General features: G+C 45.5%; 1 protein-coding gene across 5 annotated transcripts in view; it reads left to right on the top strand.

Annotated features, from left to right (window-relative positions):
* NGEF (neuronal guanine nucleotide exchange factor) overlaps window positions 1-20,479 on the top strand; it is an 85,138-nt gene that overhangs the window by 34,718 nt on the left and 29,941 nt on the right. The window contains exon 1 of one of the 5 annotated variants that reach the window (XM_036319684.1): window positions 19,848-20,117. The exons of the other annotated variants lie outside the window; for them this stretch is intronic. Coding sequence (XP_036175577.1) covers window positions 20,011-20,117 — 107 coding nt within the window. The 5' untranslated portion in view covers window positions 19,848-20,010. Of the gene's footprint in view, window positions 1-19,847; window positions 20,118-20,479 lie in introns of those variants that run through there. 5 annotated transcript variants of the gene reach the window in all.

Here is a 20,479-nt window from a genome sequence, read left to right as displayed (position 1 = left end):
GTGGCGGGGCCGAGGCAGAGACGGTTAGGGGAGATCAGGCCAGCAGGGGAGGGCAGTTGGGGGTGAGCAGCCGGCTGGGGGGGCAGGGCAGTTGGGGGTAAGCAGGCCAGCAGGCAGAGTGGTTAGGAGCCAGCAGTCCCAGATTGCGAGAGGGATGTCCGGCTGCCAGTTTAGGCCCGATCCCGTAGGGATCGGCAGTAGGACATCCCCGAGGGGTCCCAGATTGGAGAGGGTGCAGGCTGGGCTGAGGGACTAGTGCACTGGGCCACTAGTGTTAACATAAGAAACATTCAAACCTGTAAAAATTGTTGTGAGTTTATTTGAGCCAAACTATCAACAATTGCCAGGGAGCTGAATCCCAACGAATTAAGATAATGCTCCAGAGAATGGTGGTTTTTCACCTATTTTTATAAATTACCATAAAAAGAGGAGACATAAGTGGGTTCATGAATCCATTGGTTATAGATTAGGGAGGTGGGAGAAAGTAAAGCAAGGAAACCTCTGGGATTGGAAAAAAAGTAAAATGATGCTTCCTTTACTTAAGCGGGCATAGGATCGTTAACAGTCAACAATAAACACAATAACAATGAGGGAATGTGTGGTCTCCACCCTGTGCATTGGTTGTGCCCTGAGGCTTGTGCCCAGAAAAAGGAAAGTTACAAGTTACCCTGACATTCCAAAGGTATGTTACCTTAGATGCAAAAGACAAGGGACGGGCTTAGTTAAAGTAAAGATTGACTTTTGTCAGGGAAGAATCTAATCTACGACCTGACTAGCTGCCATGAACTGGTTTTAGTTCAAAACTTTTGATTTCAGGCCATCCTTTGTGCTTTCTTTAGGTCTCTGAGTTTGCAAGGCCTCCCTCCACGCAGCCTTCCCTGAGCTAGTCAGGGTAACATGTGGCCCCTTCTCTTCCACAACAAATAACACTGTTTCCTCATAGTAACTGACCCATGAAGTTAACTAATCCACCATTAGAAAAGCATGGCAATCTCAGTGTGACTAATCAATAAAAAGGTACCAGATACACTTATATGAAGGTGAGAGAAAGCAAAGCAGGGACTGGATTACGGGACAGTTAACAAGATTAAGTGCTCCATTGAGGGCAGTTATTTCAAAGGTGTGTTAACCTGGATGCATGGAAACAATGGTCAGGACTTGCTTAGGGCAAATAAACATTTTACTAAAGAAATTATAGACTTGGCTCATGACTGCCCACCAGGACCTGCCCAGTAAGGAATTTAAGTTCCAAACACCCTGTGAGGTTACTTTCCAGCACTGGACTTGTCTCTCTCTTTTTTAAAAAACATATTTTTATTGATTTTACAGAGGAAGGGAGAGGGAGAAAGAGACAGAAACATCAATGATGAGAGGGACTCATTGATCGGCTGCCTCCTGCACACCCCACACTGGGGATCAAGCCCGCAGCCTGGGCATGTGACCTTGACTGGAATTGAACCCTTCAGTCCTCAGGCTGACGCTCTATCCACTGAGCCATCCCGGCTAGGGCTGGACTTGTCTCTTTTTTCCAGAAACCCCTTTTTCATCCACGTGGAGAAAGCATGTTCAAGAAAATAAAGTGAATGCCAAGCAGCAAAAACGCTCCTGGAACTTATAAGTATTACCCTACTCTGCACACTTGTGAGAAACCAATGGATTTCTTACAATTCTTTATTAAAAAACATTTTTATTGATTTTTACTGAGGAAGGAAGAGAGCGAAACATCCGCTTGGATGCCTCCTGCACATCTCCTACCGGGGATTGATCCTGCAACTCAGGCATGTGCCCTGACTGGGAATCAAACCAGCAACCTTTTGGTGCACAGAACAATGCCCAGTCAACTGAGCCACATCAGCCAGGGCTTTCTATATTAGCAATTCTTATACTACATGATTCATATATATTGTGCTTAGAGTTTGTATTCATGTTTCAATTCCATTAGCATTCCTCTGGCCTTCTTTTTTTTTTTTTTTTTTTTTTTTGCTTAAAATTATTTTTATTTTCAATTAATATTTTATTCAAATTTAAAATGTTAGGTTTTCCTTAACCTTTTAGATCGAACTTAAACTGCTTTAGTCTACTTATAACTTTATTTGATAAAAACAGTAACATATAAAACTGTTAAGAAACCTTGAAAAGTGGTCCCATTCAAAAATTTAGTTATTTAAAATGCCTTAACAATTTTAAACCACATTTATGAAGTTAACACTTTATCATTTAGAATACTTGTTTGCTCACAAGCCTTCCCAAGTTCTTAACCAACTACATATGGTGAATCCTAAGTTGCCTTAAATGTTCTCATACTGCTTACAACCTTAATAGAATTTTTTGCACCTTTTAATTTAAATGACAAATCTATACCAAGCATGTCAAACTAGCGCCTCTGGCCTTCTTTTAAAAATATATATTTTTTATTGATTTTAGAGGTGAAGGGAGAGAGAGATAGAAACATCAATGAGGAGAGAGAATCATTGATTGGATGCCTCCTACACGCCCCACACTGGGGATCAAGCTCACAACCTGGGCATGCGCCATGACCGGGATGGAACCATGACCTCCTGGGTCGTAGGTCGACGTTCTACCACTGAGCTATGGAGCTCTGGCGTTCGTATTAAGGACCTGCCTCAATCACTGTGGGAAGCATGCACCTTCCAGGTCCCTGCTTGAGGTGAGCCCTCTGAAGGGCAGCTGAAGGCTTGAAACCCATTCATCCTTCTATCCTCCCAGTAGTCTGGGTGTTTATCTCTGGACTGCCCCAGGCTCCCACAGGGCTCTGTGCTTGGTCTTTATCATGTTGTGCTTTTGTCCAACTTGCACTCACTGAGCTTCATCTCCCTATCCCATCTCTGGCTTATGTTAAGAGCTGCCATAAAAAACTCCCACCCAAATGTTCCTGTTACACTGACTATAGTCATGCTCAATACCGTTGAGGATGTCACCCATGGGAGAAATGACTTGTTTCTCATACTGGGTTTCTATTGCATATAGGAAACAAGGGAGGGGAGACACAGGCTACAGAGAAGAAAAGGGGGAGATGTGGCCCTGTGGCAGCGCACCAAAGCAGCCAAGCACACAGTACCCTGAGAGGGAGCGTCAGACCTCCCCAGTTCCTTCTTTCTTCCTGGCGTGGGGAGTTAGTGCTGTCAACCTCGAAACCCAACACTACCAATCATGCATCTATAAAACCTCCAAATTCAGATGGACTCCGCGCTGTAGAATAATAGCATGCTCTATTTTGGTCAAGTTTAATTACTGCGGCAGGAGTCAGGCCTTCGCAGGTTGCCAAGAGAAGGCTGGCATGCCTGGACTAGGGAGACAGAGCCAAGAACCTGTATTTGAGCCAAAGAAATGAGCCGGCTGGATTTGGGACAGGACGGAACATCAGATCCCAGGTGCCTTGTTTCACAGAAAGAGTCTGCGGTGTCTAAAGACGGTGCCCAGACGTGCCCGGGTGATGAGCCCACTGCAGACAGCTAAAGGGACAGCAGAAGGACCCAGCGAGGGCCCAGTGTCTTTGTCCATGTTGGAGTCTTTGCTTTGGCGGGTGTCAAATTTAACAAATGAGACAGGAGCCCTTATTGCCCTCAGCAATTTGCAAGCAAGAAAGCTGAAGGAACGTGTGCTAGTCCGCCTCCCAGATGGCTCCCAGGGACCCCGCCGCCAGAACTCACGTCCTCCCGTGGAGTGTGGGCTGGTTTTCATGACCACTTCTAACTGACAATAGATGTGACAGTGTGTGCACAGGAGGCAAGGTCACAAAAGGCAGTGGGCTCCTGCCTCCCATGGATCCCTTGCTCTGGGGAAGCCGTCATCCACGTATGAGGACACTTGGCAGGCAGCCAAGGAAAGGCCCAGGTGGCGAGAAACTGCGCTTCTTGAGCTGGGCTGCAGCCTCGTCTGAGACCCTGAGCCCGAGCCACAGGACTCCTGACCCGAGTTCGCCACTGAGAGGACAAATGCGGCTATAAGCTGTGAAGTCTCAGGGCCATTTGTTGCACAGTAATAGATAACTAAAACATTGGGAACCTTCTATAAATGTATACACATCAGAGGCTGGACAGAATGCTTGGCATCAGGCCCCTCTCATCCCACCTGCCTTTCCCCTGTTCCCATGCCTGCGAGTTTACCTGCCCCCACCAGCCCTCCCCCCCCAACCCCCGCTACACACACACACATTCCACACAGCCCTTAGGCAGTGACCCACCGCTGCCAAAGTATACAATTCTAGCTTCCTTGTCACAGGGCATCAATACCAAGAGGTTGTTTCCGTTCGAGAGCCCCTAGCAGGTGCAGCTGAGGCTAGGGCTCTGCCTGACACCACTCCCTTGTGTTACAGAAATGTCCCCTTAAAGTTATCAGATTCTTAAAGAAAGTCTTCCATTCATTACGATAACTTTTAAACAAAGAACATATAGGTTTACAACTTTAAATATGTAATTTTTCAAAAATTATTTGCTAGGCCTCTATTATGGAAAAGAATAAAATAAATCCTTCAGAGACTATAATGGTGAAATAATGTCCCCTCAAAGAGCACAGTCCTTTTAGAGACTTTATCAGCATTTCATTGTCGGACATTTTGGGATTCCCATGTCACGATCATTTTAAGTTAGTAGCAGCCGCCACAAGCCGGAGGCTACGGCAGGCGCCGAGGCCTGATCATCTATGGGGGCTCTGTTGATAGTGGATGTTCAATAGTCACTCTTGGAATAAAGTAATTGAACAGTTGGCAGTTGCTATAACTTTGTTAGCTGTTCTTCCTTCCACGTTTTCCTGCTGCACATGATGAAGTCAATCATATGTTAGTGAAAAGAGACTAAGCCAGCAGACAAGGCAAGTCTGCTTTTAATGATGAGTTTCAGGTCAAACTGTCTACAGAGGGAGGGGACCTCCTGAAAGTGCCCTGAGATCACAGTAACTGTCAGGACTGAGGAACCGCCCCCAGCTCCCACCGCCCACGTGGACCTGGAACAGGGCGGGTCCAAGGAGAGAGGCCTGCCCCTGCTTGTCCTTTCTATAAACTTGCAGTTCATCTGTCTTGGAGCTGGACCAAAGGACCCTGAGAGGCTCCTCTCTGACCACCAGGTCCCCGTCTCCGGTGGGTCCAGGGGCCAGTGGCTGCAGAGCCAACCACTGCCCTCACTGAGCACCTGTCAGCCCTCACTGGTACTTTGATTCATATACCCTTTAGAAATAAGTTAAAATAACTTATTTTAGGGTTCCTATTTTGGTAGGAAAACCTACAAAGTGAGCCATGTTCTAAAAATATACTCCTACAAACACCATTGCATACCATATTTGCAAATCAGTTAGAAGAACATATACATTCTAAAATTAAAACAAGCAAAAGACATGAAAAGATGATTCATGAAAGAATACAAAACTTTCATAAAATAAACAAAAAATCAAGGCCACTAGTAAAGAAATGCAAAATAGAGCAACATATCATTTTTTGTGTATCAAACTGGCAAATTGCTTACAATTCTAATCTGAGTACTGGAAAGAGTGCAGAGATAGATACTGGTTTGGTGTAAACCACTATAAACTTTGGTAATTTTAAAATATATTTTTATTGATTTCAGAGAGGAAGGGAGAGGGAAAGATAGATAGAAACATCAATGATGACAGAGAATCATAGATGGGCTGCTTCCTGTACACCTTACACTGGGGATCAAGCCCACAACCCAGGCATGTGCCCTGACCAGGAATTGAACCATGACCTCCTGGTTAATAGGTCAATGCTCAACCACACCGGCTGGGCACCTTTTGTAATTTTATAAAATATGTGAAAAGCAATAAAAATGCTCTTAATCTCTGACCAAGAGTCTATCCTAAAAAAAAAAATTAAAAATCGGACAAAAATATTTAACACTAAGCTATTTACATGCCACTGCTTTGCTCTGGGGCTGGGGATGCAGCAGTGAACACAGGGGAACAAAAGCTTTGCCTAACTGGGCTCACATTCCCGAGGGTGCTGGCACCCCAGGGCTCCCAGCTTGGCAAGGATCCCACACTCAATACTCTATACCTTACATCTGACTGCATTTCAATTTGTTGTTTATACCTTTCTCTTTTTTGTTTGCCATTGTAAAATATAATTTTATTAGGATAATTATTTAGATACATAAGTCACTGAGAAAATTCTAAATCATAATGTCCTTTCCCAGTTGTTTGTTTTTTATTGTTAATTTTTTCATTTCTTTAAACCAAATGAGGTATTTCTCTAAATATTATTTTCCCTTTCCCCAAATTTTTATTTTAAAAATTTTAAACATATAGAAAAATGAAAAGAATAGTACAATGAACTCCCAGGTACCCTGTACCTAGATTCAATAAATTATTAAAACACCCTGCAGCTTCAGGTCAAGAGGTCACGCAGGTAAATTCAGTACTCGGAATCTCCCACAGCCACATTAAAATTACAACCAAACTACAGAACAACCGTCATTCAGAACCGACTGAAATCTGGCTGAACGGAAGTCCTACAACTAATGATTTAAAGAAGAAGCCACTGACGGTTAGGAGGGGTGGACACCTGGAACTGGCTGGCCCATACCCACATGTGGCTGATAAAAATCAGGAGGGATATCTCACCTGTGGAGGTCCTAGGGGTCCCAGCCCCACACTGTTGGGGTCCAACCCCAGCCACACCAGGCGCCCCAGCCCAGGGTTCCAGTGCCAGAAGAGAAGTCCCCATAACTTCTGGCTATAAAACCAGTGAGGACTGAGGCTGAGGGAGATGTGGCTGCTAAGATTCCGTGTTCCTCTTAAAGGGCACACACACAGACTTACTCGGACTCATCCCTCTGAGCTCCAGCACTGGGCAGCAACTCAAAAGGGACCGGGGACATACTGGGAGGAAGTGAATTGTCTGGCTTCAGGGTGAGAGCTGGGGGTGGGGAGCAGCTTTCCCCCACACAGAAGTGCTGGCAGAGACCAAGGTTCCTTTGCTGAGCCCCTCCCGACTCAGAGCTCTTGGCTTCACCGTGGTGATTCCCTGAGGCCCACCCCACCCAGCTGGCAGGCCCACCCACACCATTGCCAGTGGTTTCTCCATACAAACGACCTCTTTTAGTTCATGCTTTGGACTTACCTAAAATCTTTCAAACACGCAGCATCTGGCCCCTGCTACCCCGTTACTCTCACTAAGTGGCCCCAGGCCTGGCACTACCAGCAACCAGCCTCAGTTCACAGCTTAGCCTCTCCTGGGCACCTCCGACCCCAGCACAAGTAGCAGCCATCTGTAGATCGCTCCATGGGGTCAGCCCCTGCGCAGCAGCTCCTCCTCTGTCATCACAGCCAGGTCTCGCAGCTGATCAGCCTGAGCCAATCCCTCCCAGTAATGTGCCAACAGCAATCAAGGTCGGCCTCCAACAGAACAGTGCACACCTGGAGCACCCAGCTCAGGTGACTGGGAGGCTGTGCCACATGGCCCTACAGGACACCTGCTACATAAGGCCACTCTACCAAGCCTGGGAGACACAGCAGCTCTACCGAATACATAGAAACAAACACAGGGAGGGAGCCAAAATGAGGAGACTAAGAAACAGGTCCCAAATGAAAGAACGGGAGAAGTCTCCAGTAAAAGAACGAAACAAAATGGAGGCAAGCAAACTACCAGACACAGAATTCAAAACAATGGTTATAGCATGCTCAAGAAACACAGTGAGAACAGCATAAAAAGGAAACCGTTCTAAAAAACCAGTCAGAAATGAAGCATACACTAACTGAAGTGAAGAATACATTACAGGGAATCAACAGTAGAGTAGATGAAGTAGAGGATCAAATCAGAGATTTAGAAGATAAGGAAGCATAAAACTCCTAATCAGAACAGCAAAAAGGGAAGAAAAAAAAAATCCAAAGAAATAAGGATAGTATAAGGAGACTCTGGAACAACTTCAAGCGTACCAACATTTGCATCATGGGGGTGCCAAAAGGAGAGGAGAGAGCAAGAAATTGAAAACCTATTTGAAAAACTAATGACAGAAAACTTCCCTAAATTGATGAAGAAAATAGACATACAAGTCCAGGAAGTGCAGAGAGTACCAGACAAGAAGAACCAAAATAGGCCTATACCAAGACACATTATAATTAAAATGTCAAAGATTAAAAACAATGAGAGAATCTTAAAAGCAGCAAGAAAAAAAGCCGTTATTTACCTACAGGAGAGCTTCCATAGGTTATCAGCTGATTTCTCAACAGAAACTTTGCAGGCCCAAAAGGATTGGCACAAAATATTGAAAGTGATAAAAAGTAAGGGCCTACAACCAAGATTACCCTACCCAACAAAGCTATCATTTAGAATTGAAGGACTGATAAAGAGCTTCCCAGATAAGAAAAAGCTAAGAGTTTATCACCACCAACCAGTATTATAAGAAATGTAAAAGGGTCTTCTTTAAGAAGAAGAAATAAGCACGGCCAGCATGGCTCAGTGGTTGACCATCAACCTATGAACCAGGAGGTCATGGTTCGATTCCAGGTCAGGGCATATGCCTGGATTTCGGGCTTGATCCCCAGTAGGGGGCGTGCAGGAGGCAGCCAGTCAGTTATTCTCTCTCACCATTGATGTTTCTATTTCTCTCTCCCTCTCCCTTCCTTTCTTAAATCAATTAAAAAATATTTTTAAAAGATTAACATTTAAAAAAAGAAATAAAAAGGGTCAAAAATATGAATAATAAATGGTAATAAGTGCATTATCTATCAACAATTACTTTGAATGCAAATGGATTCAATATTCCAATCAAAAGGCTGAATAGATAAACATTTCTAACAAGGATGCATCCAGGTGATGTGTACTTCAAACTGTATCCCCATCAGGAGGCATTCATATCAGCCGGCCCACTGTTCCTGATGCTAAGTTTCAGCGTTTGGTTAATTTAGAAACTGCCAGGTTGCTCTGAAGTAAGGGTACAATTTTCCTTTTTTGCAACTAACAAGTGATAGTTTGAGATCATATAAACATCCTCTTTCTATTCACTTTTCTTTTAGGGCTTTTAACATCCATTGGTGATCCTTCCTGAAACAACCATTACATTGGGAATTGCAAAATGGGAGAGTTGTAATATCCCTCCTTCTTTTATTTATTGGTTTTCTCCTGTGAAGATGACCCTCATTGATTTTTTATTTGTTTTGTTGTGATTATCACTATGGATTCATGGTGGTGGTTTGTGGTTGTCTAGTTCAATGTGTTTTAGTCCATTACTGTCATATTCCTTTTGATACCCAAATTGTCACAAATTTGGCCAGTAGATGTCCCTTTTAAGCTGCTTCCTATGTCCCTTTGATATATCCCTTCCTGCCTTTGAGCACTTTTTTTTGCCTTTGACACAGAAAAATACTTTTTCTTATACTTTCTATATCCGAGATCTGGAGTCAGCCATTTCTCCCAGGAGCTCTAGTTCCTTTGAGTGCAGAATAGTATTTAGAATCCAAGATCTGGGGGTTATACGTGCTCATTAATACTGGAAGGTCATTGCTTCCAAGACTTTCCAGTGGACAGAGCTAAGAAACCTGTGGGTGAGTTCATACAAATACCTTTGATTCCAACCCAACACACAGCAGTCCCCCTCACTCTCCTCATTCCATGTTTCCATCTCCGTTTCCTAACAGTGAGGACCCTCAACATCAATATACAGTATTGTAGTCTATTTCTCTATTCTACAATGAATCTGGCGTATTAGTTTCCCAGGGCTGCTGTAACAAAGTACCACAAACTGTACAGCTTAAAAAGAGTAGGGATTTGTTCTCTCACAAACCTGAAGACGAGAAGTCCAAAATCCAGCATTGGCAGGTCTCCCTGAAGACTGTAGGAGCAGATTTGCCCCATGCCTCTCTCCTAGGTTCTGGTGGTTTCTGGCAACACTTGGCATTCCTTAGCTAGTAGATGCATCACTCCAGCCTCTGCCAACGTCTTCACGTAGCATTTTCCTGTTTGTTAGTTTCTGAGTCTCTAGGGCCAAATTCCCCCTCTTCTTATAAAGACACCAGTTATTGGGTTAGGCCCCCACCCAAATTTTTTTTCTGTGTGGTTATGTTATCAATTTGATAATTAGGTTCACTTGTTTCAGGTTTTTTTTTTTTAACTCTAGAGTTTGATTCCCCTCCCCGCATTCTTTTAGATTTTTAAAAATCATTTGAATATGTAAAACACCTACATGGTTTGCAAGTCAAAACTATATTAAGAGGTACATTTAGAAAGGGCTTACCTTCTACCCTAACTCGGGAAATAATCATCTTTACTAGTTTCTCTTTTTTCCTTCTTCTGTTTCTTGTCAGGAAGGAAAGTGTGTGTATAATTGTATAACTTCACCTCCTTTAGTTCACGTACTGCACAGGCTCTTTTGTCCCAACACTGGACCACTCAGTGTCAATTCAGGCATTGCCCTCATCCTCATCCTCCAGCTACAAAGGACTCCATTATGTGGCTATCTTATAGTCTAGTCAACCAATCTTTGATGGGTATGGAGTTTGCTCCCAATATTTTGCTATCAATGCCCACCCGGCATTGCTATCAATGCCCTCCCAATATTTTGCTATCAATGACATTCAGTGGTTGAGCGTCAGCCTATGAACCAGGAGGTCATGGTTCAATTCTCAGTCAGAGCACATGCCCAGGTTGTGGGCTCGATACCCAATAGGGGGCATGCAGGAGACAGGCAATCAATGATTCTCATCATTGATGTTTCTGTCTCTCTCTTCCTCTCCCTTTCTCTCTCTGAAATAAATAATAAAAAATATTTATTTTTTTCCCTAGCTGGTTTGGCTCAGTAGGTAGTGTCAGCCCGAGGACTGAAGGATCTCGGATTCAATTCCAGTCAAGGGCATTTATAGGCTCAATCCCTGGCCCTGGGCTGGTCATGTGCAGGAGGCAACCAATCAATGTGTCTCTCTCACATCGATGTTCCTTTCTATCTCTCCTCCCTTCCACTCTCTAAAAACCAATGGAAAAATAACCTCAGGTGAGGATTAACAAAAGTAAATAAAATAAAAATATATTAAAAAATAATAATGTCATAATTAATGTCCTTGCACATATCTTGTTTCATGTTTCAGGATGTCTTTGGAGTAAATTCTTAAAAATGGAATCGCTAGGTCAAAGGGTAAATGCATGTTGTCTTAGTCAGATTGGGCTGCTCTAACAGAATATGGTAGACTAGGGGGCTTATGAACAGCAAATGTATTTCCCACAATTCTGGAGGCTGTGAAATCCAAGACCAAAGTGAAGGCTTTCTCTGGGGTCTCCTTAATAAGGGCACTAATCCCATTCATGGGGGCTTTGCCCTCTTGACCTAATCACCTCCCAAGGCCCAAGGCCCAAGGATTTTAGCATAGAATTTGGGGAGACACAAACATTCAGTCCATTGCATACATGCTGTTCTGTTATAGTCAAATCCCCGCCCTCCCCCGCCCCCGGAGATCTGAAGCTGGACAACTTTGCTCTCCCATCGGCAATGTATATGAGTGCCTGTATCCCCAGAAGATTTTCAATTTGGTTAATAACAGTGTATTTCAATGCAGAAAATGCAAAGCACTCCATCCTAAAGACAGGCACACAATCGATGGCGATGCACAGCGTGTGAAGTGCTGAAACTGAGGGCCGTGGGTTAAGGAAGGTGTATTCTAAGGGGCTCTCAACAGGAAGGAAATTTTCCACTCGGTTCTGTCATTTCTCTGACTCATTCTGTCGAGAAGAGTTTCCTCCTCCCGGTAAGAATCCATCACTTAGAGAAAACACTCAGTTGGTGACAGGTTAGAGCCTCTTTTCTCTTTCTTCCTTTCGTTTTTTTTTTTTTTCTTTTTTGAGAACAAATGCTATTTTCAAATGGAAGAATGTATTTCTGTGAGCTTTGGACTCTCCTCTGAGACCCTTATGAAATCCCCCCGTGGCAGAAAAGAGAGACCTATTAAGGACCATTGTTTTACCCTGAGCCTGAGAAAAAACCAGCCTAGAGATCCCGCTGACTGTGACAAATAAAAGCCACTCCAAAGGCTGAGCAACGTGTTAGAAATAGCAATCACTTAGCATGCAATCTTCGCTGCATGGAAAAAATGAGACACAAGTTTAAAATTAGGGAAAGAGACATCCACTGGTCAGCTCGGGGGAGGGCTGAACAGTCAAGAGGTACAGAAATTACACTTCTTTGCTGGCAGCCTGACTCTTTTTCCCCAGCTAATAATGGTACTTCAGCTGAAGGTGCACTCACCTTTTAAAAGAGTAGCAAGGAGGGGAGGTTTGTATTTAGTGAATAAAAGGAAAGGGCTTGTGAGATGTTTCTGGGCTGTAATTGACCCAGAGGCACCAGGATGATACCAAAGGAATGTCTGTGCTTTCAAGCCTCTTTCAACTCCGCCTCCACGTGGCAAATATGTCCTGAGCCTCGGGATGTGCAAGCTCTCTGTCCGCACAGGCAGAGGGGCAACATCAATCGAACTCCTCCTCCTCCAAGAAGTGATCAAGTCCCAAGAGAAGTCCTGGGGAAGGCTATGGAGATCCCAAGAGGGAGGGAATGCAGCCAGCTATGGGTTGGAACAGGAGGTGGGCTTCACAGAGGAGGTGGTATTTGAGCCAGCATAGGTGGGATGTCTTCATGCTACTGGAGGGGGATGGGGTATGAGAAGGGCTTGTGGTATGAGAGAGACCTGCCTCTAATGGGAGGCAGTGAATTCTGTGATGACTCCTTCAACAGGACCTTGACTTCAATAGAAAAGGAAGAAGCATTCTGGTTAGCAATTGTATGTGTCAATTTATAAAAGGAAAGGGGGAATTTCTGGAAAAGAACTATTTTTATCACTGGGCAAATTAGAAAAGCAGGTAAATGCTTTAATTTTAGAGATGACAGGAAGTCATTCTATATAATAAAAGGCTAATGTGCAAATTGACCAAACGGTGGAATGACTGGTTGCTATGATGCACACTGACCACAAGGAGGCAGACACTCAATGCAGGAGCTGCCCCCTGGTGGTCAGTGTGCCCCCACAGGGGGAGCAAGCAGCAGGGGTGAGAGCCTTGCCCGCCTCCACAGCAGCGCTAAGGATGTCCGACTGACGGCATCCCCCGAGGGCTCCCGGACTGCAAGAGGGTGCAGGCCAGGCTGAGGGACCCCCCTCCAAGTGCACAAATTTCATGCATCCAGCCTCTAGCCTACTATAAAATTTGAATTCGTGATTCTTTGGAAACTGAAGAGCTTTTGAAAAGATAGATTTATGTAACGAATTGAGGTGTTTTTCCTTGCAAGTAAATCTAGAGAATACAAAACAGCTCAGCCCAATTCGTCAATTTCCTTAGGGCTCCCTCCTGTTACGTGAATGCTTTCAACTCAGTTCTAAATTTATGCACATTAAGGGACTGATGTTGTTTTTTGAAGTAACTTCCCCCTTATTACATAAGTGACACATTGATTGTAGAAAAAATTTTTAACACATATGAGTAAAAAGAAGAAAATTCCCTCAGATTCCAACTAATCAACTGCAAGTACAGAGAGATGTTTTTGCTGATCATTCTTCCAGTCTTTGTTCAAATGTGTGTGCTTAAACTTCCATCTCGATAAATCTATTTATAAACAAAATTAGATCATTCCTAAATGAAATAAGATCATACTACCATTTAGTTTGGGAATCTGCTTATCTATTCAATACATTATGGACATCTTTCCAGATTATTAAATATGTTAAAAGTCACTTTAGTGATATTCCATTTTAGATATATGTTATAATTTAAATAATCAATCTTCTATTATTGGGCATTCAGGTTGCTCCTAATATGTCACTATTATAAATAACGCTGTAATAAACAATCTTGTAGCTAGTTTTCCCCCATGGATTCTTATATTTCTAGAAGTAGCATCTCTTCACTAAAGGTATGAACATTTATGGTACGGGTGGTCCAGACTACCCTCCAGAAAGGTCCTATCGATTCACACGCGCATCCCGGAGGCCAATGACTGTTTCCAAGCCTTGCTAACTGCCTGTTCATTTTTAAACCTCTTTGATGGCTGTGCACTTGGTATGTTTTTGAAATGATTGTGCTTTCTCTTTAGGATAATATTCATTTGTTTGGTGCTAATTTCTACACTGCGGTCCCCAGTTTCCTTGTTAGAGTCTTTAAAATAGAAGTAGCAATAGTGGTTAAAAGCTTTGAATTCCTGGGAAGACAGGTCTTGTCGTCAACATGATGAGCAGTCAAGGACCCAGAACGGGCCCCTCTTTCTCAGATGGCCCTCGTGAAGCGATCGGTCTCTACCAAAGACATACTGCTCTTTTTACGGGACCCTACATCCTTGAATGCTTTGTTCTACTGACTCAACAAAGAATATTCTTCCTACTGGATGTTAAGGGTGAGGGATTTGTTTCAATATTGTCCTATTACTTATTTCTTGTTATGAAAAATACTTCTCTAAAATCCAGGTATTTGCAATTTTCAAGGAACAACACGTGAATAATAGCTAGTTATTAATTTTAACTATGTGCTGTTTCTTCAAGTCTACTTTGTTTATGAATGGACATCCTTTTCTTTCTCATTCCATACCATAAGCAGTTTTGCTACATTTGTATGTTTTGCTAATGGTTAAGGCAATACATTCTCCATTATAATAGTGAATGTATTTTAGTGCTCAATGCAGGCTTCCTAAATAATAATTAATAATAATATCATTTTCTACTTGTGTGCTACATTATAGGACTCCCTATACATAGGACTAAATTAGATCTAACTGTATAGTTTACAAGGTGATTTAAAATGAATAAGCTAAGTGGAAGGAAGTGGGCTATTGGTTCCTTTACAGTTTGAATTCCAACTAAGAGTATAGGAACTCCCATAGCCACAACCTAAAATGTCAAGAATGTGTGCCCTGACAACTCTTCATCTAATTTTCTCCACATTTTATCCTCAATAGTATATTTCCTTAGATCCCCCCTTGTTTCAGAATGCTTCTGTTGGTCAAAATTCATAATCCTTGAACCCTGTGTGTCTCAGACTCTGTGGTTAGGGATATTCCAAAGAAACCCACAGTCCCAGGCTCTTGTCTCATTTCCCACAGTTTCAGATAAGCACACCAGCATTATAGCATCTTATCCATGAGTTATTTGGGGGAACCTGTTTTGAGAATATATTTCTATCAAGGCCATACAATTGTCTGCATCTCATAATTGAAGATATGGCTACCCTTTGTCCCAGTATGTGCCCTGATGGGGTAACCCAAAACCTAGGTATGTGCCCTGACAGGGAATCAAACCTGTGACCTTCAGTGTACGAGACAATGCTCCAATCAACTGAGCCACATCAGCCAAGGCTGAAAGGCTGCACATTTATATCAGCCAAGGGCAGAGCTGCATAGAGGTCTACTCAGAGCTTCTGGTTATCTTGTCCCTGTGGTACTGTGGCCAGTGCTAACATTCTCCTGCAACCATGTGTGACGATATTGCCAACCAGGGAAACTCACTTGAGCCTTAGAGTCCAGAGTTTTTATTGGAGCCTGATCAGCTAGAACTGGTTGGTCACCCAGGTGGCTGACCTCAGTCTTCAGCTCCTCTGGAGATTAACCTATTACCATATGGCCCCAAATCCCTACCTTTTCTGGTATGGCCCCAGGATCCCAGGTAAGCAAAGATGCTCTTACCAGACATAACATTCTGACGGCTTAGAAAGCACCTCCCAGGAGTCCAGGGCAAAGCCCAGGCCTCTCTTTGGGCACAAATAATGCTCTATACTACACGGGGCTAAACCAATTGTGCTTAACTTATTTCCACAGAATGTTACAATCCCACATTTACAAATTATCCTTATGATCAAAACTAAGGAAAGACATCCACCTCCCCCTCTCCAGTAAAATACTTCCAACCACACAACAGGACAAGTCTACCTGGGACCACTCTCCTTATGGAGAAACCTTTTAAACATCAAATATGTGTTTCCAGATGGAGCTTCGGTGAGAGAGGCTACATCTTGTCCTTTCCCTAACTTTCTCCCTAGATTTTGGGGGTTCATTTCTCTCTTCTAGCTTTCCATGGATTTACTGCTGGGGCTGCCTATGTGGTTTGAGTTTGTTGATTTTTCAAAGCAACTGAAAAAAGTCTTTTGAGAGGGATAAAAATAAACTGTGTTTATAGATGTGAAAGATGCAATTAATTAAAAGTTATCAAGCACCTGTTTCTAGATGTTTCCAATATATATTTGAGGATTATCTCCTCACTACAAAAAACAATTCCATGTCATTTTTCCTACTAGACTGAAGACAAATGTATTTTAACATTTGATTGTCTGTTGCCAGATCATGTAACCCTAAAAATCTTTAGAATAATTAAATAGAAATGTGCAGTTCCTTATCCCATACAACACAGTCTTGACTTACTAGCATATTCTTCCAAAATCTGCCATTAGCCAGCTGTGTGACCTTGCCATTTTAACTTTCTGGTTCTGTCCCTTTTTTTCTGTCAAATAAATGTGTTGGACCAGGTCATTTTTAAACTTCCTTCTGCTTCTAGCAATTCTCCCTCAGAATAAGGTAACATTTTATAAATGAGGATTCCTGAAGCCTGAGAGGGCTATATAAATAAGAATCTACTTTTCCCCAACATTTACTCTTTGTAATTCAAAGGGAAAAATAAACAATCTTTAGATAAAATAACTAATGTTCAAAAACTTGAAGATCTAATTGGCTTTACTAAGTGATTCATGAGTCAGGCAACATCCCATCCAGCAACTGGAAGCGTGTTCCGTTGAGTCCCTCCAAATGGAAGATTCTTTATAGGCAGAAAGAGGGTGGGACTAAGAAGCTAAAGGAATTGAATTATTTCAGACAAGAACCCTTCCCTTAGGGAAGGCGGGGGTCTTATCAAGCAGATGACCCCCACTAGTGAGGGCCAGGAAACTCAATACTGATTGGCTTAAAATTCCACGCCTGGCAAAGTCTGAGACTGCATTAGGTTAGTTATTAAATTTTGTTTTGGCAAAAGCGACTCCCTTTTGGTCCATTGATTCTTCTTTCTTTAAAAAAAAAAATCTTTATTGTTGAAAGTATTATATATGCCTCCTTTTCTCTCCCATCCACTGATCCTTTTTTTAACACTAAATATTTTTTAAAGCGTACCATTACTACCTGGCTGGCATGGCTCAGTGGTTGAGCATCGACCTATGAACCCAGGTTGCTGGCTCTATCCCCAATAAGGGGCGTGCAGGAGCCAGCCGATCAATGATTCTCTCTCATCATTGATGTTTCTATCTCTCTCCCTTCCTCTCTGAAACCAATAAAAATATATTTTAAAAAACAAATGAACAAAAATACCATTACTTCCTTAACAAATACTTATAGAGCACCGACCATCTGCTAATGAGGCATATTTGAAAAATTTATCTACATTTTGTGAATAAAGTATATTGTGAGTAAAATGTCAGTTAAATGGAGATGTTATAATTTCCTGCCTAATAAGCACTAAATGTGATAGAAAATAGAACATGGGGAATTTAGCTTAAGGTTATATGCCTTCAGAACTCAGTGACTTTCTAAACTGATTTTATAATTAGGAAGATATTTTTAGCTTATTTTTCAACTGGAAGGTTTTATTATGCTCACCTTAACGCTCACAGCTGGCTAACAGTTGTGAGTATGTAAAACACAGTTTATTCTTGTATTTTTATTTATTAATAATTGTACAAACAACTATAAATCTACTCTTGCCCACTCTGAATGTAATTTCACTTGAATATTTTCTGATTTTAAAAAAATTTAATCTTTTCCCCTTGGTGCAGCAAAGTGCGAAAGTAACAGCTTCACTGAGTGCTGCACCCAGACTGAGAGGTGGTGAAACCGTGCAAAGCAGGAGGTTCTAGTGATTGCCACACATGCTCTTCCTTGGACCCTGATGAAAGATGAGTAGGATATCATAGTGCCCAGCCTGGAGGAGCCCGTGGCTTCGTGTAAGAACGTCCTATTGGCAGAAGTGACGTACAGTGTGCCAATGTTGCTGGTTACACAAAGGAAAGGGCCTGGGGAGGGGTGTCCCAGTGCGCCTACACCCCCCAGAGGAACTACTTGGCCCCAGGAGCACAGAGCCCAGAGCCTGGAAAAGTGTGTGAAACCAAAGCCTCAGAGGAGTCAGCAAGGACAGTGGCTCTAGGAAGCTGGCAAGGAACTGAAGAGCCCATTCATTACAGAGGCAGGAGGCTGCCCCCCCCCCCCCCCTGCAGGCGATGGTACTCCAAGGCAGGTTGTTAAGCAGGGGAGGGACCAAAGCAGCCCCATATTTTATTTTATTTTTTTAAAATATATTTTATTGATTTTTTACAGAGAGGAAGGGAGAGAGAGAGAGAGATAGAAACATCGATCAGCTGCCTCCTGCACATCTCCTACTGGGGATATGCCCGCAACCCAGGTACATGCCCTTGACCGGAATCGAACCCGGGACCTTTCAGTCCGCAGGCCGAAGCTCTATCCACTGAGCCAAACCGGTTTTGGCAAAGCCCCATATTTTAGAAAGGAGACAGAGAGAGAATGAGCTGGGTGGGGGCAGGTCCAAGGATTGGGGTCGTGCTTTAAAGGTCTGGGGACCAAGGGGGCTCAGTGAGGCACTGACATGTAGGTGACAGGAGGTGCAGGAGAAGTGGAGGCCGGCTCTCACCTTCTGCTGGCCTCCCGGTGGCATGGGGAGATGTGAGTGCCCTGGTGGAGTGTTAGGGCACGTCAGAAAGCGATGGCCAGAGAGCAAATGGAAATGCAGAGCTCAACAGGAGGCTGTTTGTCTGGAGACATGTGGAAAGAGTCAAGGAAGGGAGGAGCTTGGCTTGGAAACAGAGACCAGATGGCTGTCACGAAGATATTCTGAGGCCTGAAGGGCACGAGGAGATGGGAACTGTCCATTCTGGCCCCTAGAGGGAACTAACTTTTACACAACTGCCATGTTCTAGATGGCTGGCCAAGGAACCTAGTAAAGCTAACTGAAACCCTCCCACCAGTGTCTGCATCCCCCAACCAAGGAATGTGTTCGTTTAAACACATTTAGAGCCCCCTGCGCTCTGCACGCCTCATCCCTGCCCACAGGTACCCTCTCGCAGGGGCCCTGGCCCGCAGCCTCAGAAAGGACACCGGGCAGTGTGCCAATCGGATGAAATCCCTCCAGATTTCCGCGGGCCACGGGATCACTCACACTCCACTGGGCTCCGATTTTATTTGCTTTCTGTATCCAGAAGCGGACTCAACTAGCTAACACGTAGGCGCAGATTCCAAGAGTCAGTGTGACGGAGCAGGGACGCCGGGCGGAGGTTTGGGGCACTTTGTCTCTCCCCCTCTAGCTCCACCATACCCACCCCGGGCCGCCAGGGCCTGCGGGGCGCGGGGCGCGGCCAGACCCGCCGGAAGAAGCCTCTGCGCCAGCCCCCTCTCCGTAGCCAAGGTGCCGGGGCGCCCTAAGACCCTAGTCTCGGCCTCGGACTCCCTCGGAGCGACAGAGGCAGGTTCCCGGCCGGTCCCTGCGGGGGACCGCAGAGGATGTGCGGCCTCGCCGGGCGGAAGTTCGAGGGCGCGAAGGGCAGAGGGTCACCTCGCCCGGACCTTCCAAGTTCTCCTCCCGAGCCGGTGGGGTCCGGCCAGGCGGCGAGGAGGGGGCGGTAGGCGGAGGGCGCAGTTCGCCGGCCCCCACGCATCCTGCCCTCCCCCTCACCCCCGAGCCCGGTGCCGTGGCGGCAGAAGAGCGAGGCGCGAACCCCGCGGGAGGTCCGCGTCCGCCGCCAGGGTCGCGCCCAGCCCCGCTCCCCGCTTCGCGCCGCCTGGACTCGCCCCCGCCGAGCGCGCCCCTCCCGCCTCCCCCGTTGCCGTGGCAACCCCGGGATCCTCCAGGCGCGCGTCCGCCCGCCCGCCCGCCCGCCCGCCCGCCCGCGGGAGCGCTCGGCAGCGGCGGCTGCAGCTCCGACTCGAGCAGAGCGCCGTGCGCCCCGGATCCTGAGCCCGCTCCTCGCCCCTGGCCGGGCTGCGGGCCCCAGCGCGCCCCTGGACCCGGCCCCCGCGCCGGCCGGCCGCTGGCCACATGGAGCTGCTGGCCGCAGCTTTCAGCGCCGCCTGCGCTGTGGACCACGACAGCTCCACCTCGGAGAGCGACACGCGCGACTCGGCGGCGGGACACCTGCCCGGCAGGTGAGGACTAGCCGGCGCCCGGACCCGCGCGTCGCCCCCGCGTTCCTCTGGCCCCAGCTCGCGCCCCCCTACCACCCGTGGCCTTTGCCCCGTGGGCCCCGTCGTCCCTCACTCCACCCCGGCCCCTGTCGTGCGCGCACCCGACTGGGGTTAGTGATGAGTCCCAGCCCGGCCGCTGACGCCCCTGTCCCTGCCCCGGGCCGCCTCCCGCGCCCTCTCAGGGGCGCCCTGGGCGCGCACATCTTGCTCGGCATCCCCTTCTCCACGTCGAGGGACCCTGGGGCTGGAGGACCCAAGCCCGAAAGGGACTGGGGGCCGGTGACAGCGGGCGGCGCGGGGTGCGCAGCGCGGGCTGGACTCTT

This window comes from Myotis myotis, unplaced genomic scaffold (genome assembly GCF_014108235.1).
Source record: "Myotis myotis isolate mMyoMyo1 unplaced genomic scaffold, mMyoMyo1.p scaffold_m19_p_8, whole genome shotgun sequence".
NCBI lineage: Eukaryota > Metazoa > Chordata > Mammalia > Chiroptera > Vespertilionidae > Myotis > Myotis myotis.
Note: the sequence above shows the minus strand (reverse complement) of the source record. Positions and strands in the feature narration are given on the sequence as shown.